General features: G+C 39.6%; 1 protein-coding gene across 1 annotated transcript; it reads left to right on the top strand.

The window, feature by feature from the left end:
• The first annotated feature begins 6,089 nt into the window (after positions 1–6,089).
• On the top strand, positions 6,090–6,389 carry LOC110944582 (protein bfr2-like). The gene has a single exon (XM_022186239.1). The coding sequence runs from the start codon at positions 6,090–6,092 to the stop codon at positions 6,387–6,389; it is 300 nt and encodes a 99-aa protein (XP_022041931.1).
• The last annotated feature ends 1,440 nt before the right edge of the window (positions 6,390–7,829 follow it).

The following is a 7,829-nucleotide window of genomic DNA, read 5'->3' as shown; positions in this document are numbered from 1 at the left end:
AGCTTTGAACTGCTTGAAGCTAAAAGCAGACTTTGGCAAATCCGTCCTGGACTCTTCAGAAGACTTGCTGGCATTCTCGTGCAGGTCGCTAACGATCTGTGGAATGACTTTCACTATCTGCTTAGCGACGAGAGGTGGCAAGGCGTTTGTCTTTCTGGTTTCGGCGGGCAGCGCCGAGTGATGGGATCCAGATGACAACATTGTCTGCAACAGACATCGCCATAGGACTCAGACACAATTATAATCGATTCTCACCTCACACGCTTAACACTACTAAAGCTCAGGAACACGATTACGTAACACATAACACATAAGAACACAACACAGAGTCACATAAGCACAAAAGCACATAAGCACGTAAAGCACAGAAGCACAAGAGGCAGTCAGAATACAGAAACCTATCATTCAAAGTTCGCGCGTTCGAGTATAGCGATTGCGATTAGCGAGTACATATCGAGCAACATAGTGTACAGTCATTCCTCCAGTAGTAGCGATTTGAGGTAAATGTGTAGTGCGGGTCATGTGTGTCAATCAAAGCGAGAGTGAAAACGGATAAATTACCAAAAATCGAAACACATATGCAGATAAAATCACATTAAACACATAAAATCCACATAAAAGCGACGAATATCAGAGTCGGCAGTTGCGAGCTCAGAATCGAAATACATAAAAATCGAGAATGAATTGTCTGCGGCTGTTAGACGTCGACTACCCAAAGCGGTTCGACTATTCACAAGGACTTTTGGTACGCACTTTAACTTTCGGGACTGTGCTCTCGCCTCGAGTTTGGGCGATCGGCGCGCATCCTTCTGGTTTTTTTAGGTTGACTTCGAGTCGTTGGAGTCCGTCGAGACTTTGGTGAGAGTTTTGTAAAACAAAATAGAGATCGGAACCAGTCGTCAAGGTTCGGGTTTCACCCCTGACTTAACAAATTTGTTCCTGTGTTGATAAAATAGAGAGGAATTATGCGTCAAAGTAGGGATTTCACTCCTGATTCAACGCAATTTCCCCTGTTTATAGTATAAAATGCGAGTCGAACGAGCAATTTAGTCAAGAGTTTGCGGTTTTCACACCTAATCTCGACCTGATCACCCGTTCACTTGAAAGTAGCGTGCAGTGATAGTGTAAAGCGAGAATAGCGAGATATGGCAAATAAGCTCGTACAAAACCCCCACAGGGTATGCACAAGTCGGTCTGTTGGTACCTAACTATAGACTAGGTCGTTTTTAAGACATCGACCCGGACTAGGTCGAGTCTTGCCTAATTCCCTATAGTTATGGCTCTGATACCAATCTGTCACACCCCAACCGATGGCGGAAACATCGGGGCGCGGCAATGAGCGAAACAAATTGTTTAAGAGAAATTCCATAACAACTACATTACCAGATAGTTAACATTAAGTCCCATACCTTAACCCATCAAGCAGTTCAAGTTATTACAGACAGCGATATCTCTAAAACAAATAAAATGCTCCGACAACTCAGATTTTAAAATAAAATAAATTGTCTTTGTTTTTAGACTCTCAATCCTACTCGATTCCATGACAAAGCAAGCAAGCATCCTAAACACCTGTCACATACGTTAAAATAAAGGTCAATACACATAGTGTAAAGGTGAGCATACAAGTTTAATAGATATAATGAGTTCGAAATCGTTTATGCATAACCAGCATGTAACATGTGTAAAGTGAAGGCAAATAGGTTATCGACAGAGAAATATGCACAGACATGACTGCGAGTTGTAGAATGCGCAACACACCGGGACACGTGAAGTAAAGCCCTTAACAACCCCTGTCCACGACAGGTGCTGAGTCCAAACTATAGTACTATCGTTGCTAAGGTGTCAGGCAACAATCACTGTGTTAACATAACATACAAGCATTCATCGAATAACACGTAGCATGCGATAACGATTAGCGTATAAATAGTGTTTGCTCGTGTGTCGATTGTGATTTAGCATAAGTAACGTATGTAACACCCAAAAGTGCGTAAAGCAAAAAGGGATCGAGAATACTCACAGATAGCATTTAATTTAATAAACATTACCTTGGATTGAAGGGAGCGCTGGAAGAGATTAGCCTGAATAGTTAACGATAGCATAAACGATGAGCGGCGCGTAAAACGATGTAAAGGGTGATAAGTGTCGGATGGTCATCCGATCGGATGGCCATTTGATTGGATTGACATTTCCTCTAGTGAAGATGTGTTTGTGTATGATGGTTTGCCTTTTGAAGTTTTCGTTGTAGCATTTTGAAAACAGAGAAGTATCTCTACCTTTCAGGTCGGATGATCGAACGGCGGTTCGATCGGACGACGATCCGTTCGGCGAGGAAATTCTCAGAGAACAAGTTCACAGCAGTGTTGACACTCGATCGGATAGTCTACCGATCGGGTGGCAATCCGTTAGAACTGATAAGGCGTTGAACATGTTGAAAATTGTTTAAGTGTTGAAGTCCAAACATCACATGGTCAGATGGTAGTCCGATCGAACGGTAATCCGTTCGACGTTCAGATCCTTAGTAGTTGAATCAAAAGTTTAAAGGTGGGACCAAGATGCACGCCGATTGGATGGCTATCCGATCGGATGGCAATCCGATCGGACGGTAATCCGTCCCGGAGGCCTGATTATCTTGACACTTGATCGTTTTAACAGTTTTGCGGTTTGGATTCGAGACGATACGATACGTGCTAAACAACAGAAACCTCATCATGTCCCCAGTGATCCGATCGAACAGGAATCACCCAGATCCGACCCATTCTCTGGTTCACGACGGTTGTTCATGCTTAACCCGAAACCGGTTGTCTCTTTGATAGAAACCAGATCTAGAACCAACACATCACTAAGAATGAGTAGAAGATCAGAACTAGTTCGTATTCTATCGGTTTTGAGTGCATTGAGTGTAAAAGAGTTGAAAGAAAGTTAGAAACCATCTTTCAATCTTTTCACCTTGAATATGTTCAGAACTATGCAGATCTTTGTTTATTCATGTGGAAATCGTCCAGATCTAAGTTGTTCTTGGTGGATTGAAGCCAACACATGAAGTTCATAAGAACCCCATGATGACATCACCCTAGAACACCTCAAATCTAATGATTTCACGGTTAAAAGTTAAGATTCAAAAGATAGAAAGGTGTAGGAGTGCGTGTAGATCAAGAAAGTACAAGATTTAGCTTGAAAACTAACAAGAATCACGAGAAATCGAGAGAAACAAGCTTGAGAGTGGCTGGGTCAAGTGAGAGGAGCTGTCACATCAAGTGATGTGACAGTTGGAGGTATTTATAGGGTTTCCCAAAAAGGAAAGTGCAGTGGATCGAGTGGGTCACCAATCGGGTGGCAATTCGATCGGATGGAAATCCGATCGGTTGCCCATCCGATCGAGCAGTCACTTTGCGTTTTGATTATTCACCACAACATAAACATAAACATGCACAAGTAACACATAAGTAACACACACACGTAAAACAATATCCAGAACGCATAATTCGAGTTGCGAGTGCGATTGCGATGCGATAAGAGATAAAGCGATAAAACATGCAATAAATAACGATTAAACCTCGATTATTAACAAGTACTCCACATAATACAACTAACGTACTCAAACAAAAAGACTATTTATAAGTCAAAGAAGTCAAACAGGAGTTGAGCAAGGAGTGATAGATCGCAATTAGCAATCTTTTCTTCATTTGAATTCAATCTTGACTTTGACTTGACTTTCGAAACACGGGGTTTTACAGCCTCGACGTGACACGTGTCCTCGGCCGCTTTTTTCGCCCAATCACGCGTTTTTCTCTATTTTCGTGCTGGTGCTTATCGCGTATGTTCCTGTCTTGATCCTAAATGGTTCGGTTTTTAATTGCGAGTCTAATAAAGGTACTTTTGCGCGGGTTGGTTCATCAACCGTCAGGTCTTCAAGTTTTGTTGCGCACACTTCTGGTTTTGATTACGGGTTGCTGCCGGGAATAATTTTGACGGTTGTTACATAAACCATTGAATGTCATTCATTGACCAAGAAAAAAACAGCTGCAGTACATCAAATCATTTAATAATTCATGAAACTTATAACAGGAAATTATCAGCCACCACCACTGCCACTGCCACCGCCACCCCCACCATACCCACCCCCAACCGCCATCAACAGCAACTTCTAGATCTAGGGTTTTCAGAACTTCGTGATTTATGGTTTCACCGTATCCAACAACAGTGGCGACTGTGGCATGTGATTATGGTTCTGGCAAAACTATGGTAAGCCTCAACTCGTGTATATACCCGTTTTGGTGTAGATCGGCATACTCGAAAGGCTTGAAACGTGATCGGTGGTGTTGGGTTGCAAGTCAAAAGCAGTTGCTGCGAACTGATGATTATGAAAGTGTGATGAAGGTAGAGGTGGTGGCGGCTGAGTGGTGGTGGTGGTGGTGGTGTGTTTTGGGGTTTAGAGAATCTTCAAATGAAAAGATGAAGATGGGATGATGCAATTTTTTAATTAAGGAATTTATAAGTGGAGGATGAATTGACATAAATGCCCCTCATGTGAGGGGCACATGATCACTTTTTAACCAAGTAAATGGATGAGGTTAATGATAGGGGCCAAAACGGTTAGAAAGCATGACGTTAGGGTCTCAAATGTTAAAAGATTTTTTAGGCTGATATGGTTAAAGTGGAACAACAACAGGGGCCAAAATCATAATTTACTCAAAAATAAAAAAAAGGTTACTGTAGCTCCGATGTGACGGATGTTGTATTTTAATAATATTTATAATTATAATTGTAAAATCTAGCCAAACAAACCATGCTAAAAATAGACTAAAACCTCTCAAATCATTACAAATATACAAACCTTAGTTTCTAACGTGGATCTCTAGGCTTATGATTTCATTTACGTGTGTGTATTGTCACAACCCACCAAAATTCAGCACAAAATTTCAGCTTTCTAGAACTTTCTGGGGCCATCTAATCACACTTAGAGCTGCCCGGAAGGTTCCGGAACAGCCCGTATCATTCCCGCAACATGGGGGCACAATAAGGACCAAAATGCAGCAAAGAAGGGTCTAGAGAATGGTTGGAAATAGCTGGTCAAAACAGCCCTTAAAGTCTGCCATAGAATTCTCTAGAATTTCAGCAAAATATCTTGATATTTATGTAGAATTATCTAGATAGTGTTATGTAGATTTTTGTAAAGGAATGATCTAGAGATGGAACCATCTAGATCAGCTCCTAAGTAGTATAAATAGGAGTGCTAGGCATCATTTGCACTTACCCTTCATAACTCATTCATAACCCAACTTATTGTAAACACTTTGTATGGTAACCTTGTTCAAGTAATCAAAACACCATCTTTCTTGTAGTATTGCACTACAAAAACAATCTTGTGTTCACATAAATCAAAAACCTCATACATATCATGTGTATCATGGTCACGCCTACACTGAACTAGTGGTCGATATGGCCTGCACAAAAAGTAAAGTTAATTATGAATAGGCGGTACCCCAAAGACTTCCGCTGCTATACATAACTAAACCCATCCAAAAGGCTAAACTTAGAAGTATTCTATGTGTCGCACAAGAGTTCAAGAATAACTCCGTGACAGTAAGTACACATATTCACATAAATGCAAATCAGATTCATCAACTCCAATCTAAAAACAAAACAAAAAAGTTTGTCATTGTCATTGTCGCAAGAGAAGAGAGACACTGCTAAAAGTCACATACGTAGACTACAAGAAGCATATTATAGTCATTGTCAGCTGCCTATTGCCATATAAAGTGTCAGGCTTCTGAAATGCATCCATCTAATAGAACATTAATCACAACTGAACATATATGCTACTGATTCTCCATTGAACGATACATACAAGGAATCAATTTGCTTCTGAAACATATCCGAGTCATAATGGATAGCTCTTTGGTACCGGTTGGGTTGTGTTAAATATAATTAGAAAATACATTATTTCATTAGTATTTTTTATTTAAAAGATACAATTGAGGAGGTTATATGCATGAACCACTTTCATATATGCTAAGTAGAGTATAGACATTGTTATTCAATCTACGTGGTTAGAATACTTACTCGAGAACCATTTTCGGGTAAGCTTCATGGCGCAATCTGAAGATCATGACGAGAGTGAAGATGATGAGGAGTGTGAAGGTGATGATGATGAGTGTGAAGGTGAAGATGACGACGAGTGTGAAGGTGATGATCATGAGGAGTGTGAAGGTGAAGATGATGAAGAGTGTGAAGGTGATGATGATGAGGAGTGTGAAGGTGAAGATGATGAGGAATGTGAAGGTGATGATGATGATGAGGAGGTTGATGCTACTGCGAAGGGTAAAGATGACGAAAGACAATCTTTCTTTCGTAAAAGCAGTTTCAAACACGCAGTCACATCATCCTAGAAAAAAATACTTTAGTATAACCTTTAACATATAAAACTTAAATGATTAAAATTTTAATGACGTATATTACCTTGACACTAAGATAGTAGATATGCCCAGTTTTCTCCAGAGGCACAACGTAAAGAAAAAAAACAAGGCACACGCGTGATGATGCAACGAAAACTGCAGAAAGTCAGAATATGACACAATATTATTGTAAGAAACTTGTTAGATTTGAATTTTGTTACAAATACCAATACCAACCATATAATGATTCTAAGACAGCATTATCCACACGAGTACGAGCACGATCCTCAACATCATCATCAAAATGAAATCCAAGCATTTTCTCTTGTCACAAGTTATGGAATAAAGTGTACACCGTTGGTGTACACAACTTCCACTCTAATTTTTTCAACAGTAAAGCTTCGTACTCGTCCAGATTTGGAGTGAATAAATGCATCGCTAACAGCTTTCGATCAAGAGATGACTCCCAACGATAACCTTCACCGCAAATATGACACAAAGAGCGGGCCATTCGGAATTGAAGCCATTGAAGTTCAAAATTTCCTTGTAAACCTTTGACAAATATACATCATAGTAGCGTAAAGTTGTTGCTTGTACCAACGCTTCCAAATTGAAAGCAGTGCAAAGCTGTTTAAGAAAAAAATCAATTAAAAAATCCTTTTAACAAAAAAAAAACTTGAATTGCATAGAAAGAAAACTTACACTACTGATTCTCGAAACACCTTCCTTTCGAGCTTCATGTAGACTACCACTCCCGATAACAACTTCTATTAAAATCGGGTCCAAAGTTTGTTTCAACAAGAGACCGAAAATGGCTTCATAATCTAGCTAGAAGCAAAATGCGTCACACGTTGCGATCCAGGGCAAAACTGGAACAACAATGACAGCAGTATCCACAATGTTTGCACCCTGATATAAACCAAATATTTGACATTTTAGACCATGTGATGCTTAGTAAAATGAGTTTAAGAATAAGATCACATCTAGGGTCAACTGAAACTATTAGCTGTATGGAATAGTTTATTATTGGCCAACTGATGTCCAAATGTTTCTTATTATTATGTAGCTTTCAAGATAAGAAAAATGTAAGTGGTTTACATACTAAAGAAGCCATAAAACCACATTTTTTACCAAAGCTATAATTCAGATACTCCAAAGTAACTAGAAAAAATAGAATTGATTAACTAAACCCTCAGTTTCACTTTAATTTGTCAATTTGAACGAAATTGGATGAGAATGATGCAATTGCTCTAACAGTTATATTGCATTTGCCTAATAGGACTGTTGTGAACTCAGAATTGATCATCTAGGAATCAAATGCATACCTTCAAGGCATCTTCCTCCATTGAAAGCCTAATGTATTCCCTATGTGCAACCCAGTCCCATTCAGTCAATGTCGGGTTTTAACGTTCCTGTTTACAAGATAGTGTTCTA

The sequence above is a fragment of the Helianthus annuus genome, chromosome 6, assembly GCF_002127325.2.
Source record: "Helianthus annuus cultivar XRQ/B chromosome 6, HanXRQr2.0-SUNRISE, whole genome shotgun sequence".
NCBI classification, from domain to species: domain Eukaryota; kingdom Viridiplantae; phylum Streptophyta; class Magnoliopsida; order Asterales; family Asteraceae; genus Helianthus; species Helianthus annuus.
This window is presented reverse-complemented; position numbering and strand designations above follow the sequence as displayed.

Coding starts and splice junctions, on each gene's coding strand:
- LOC110944582 (XM_022186239.1), top strand. CDS start 6,090: ATGGCGCAATCTGAAGATCATGACGAGAGTGAAGATGATGAGGAGTGT.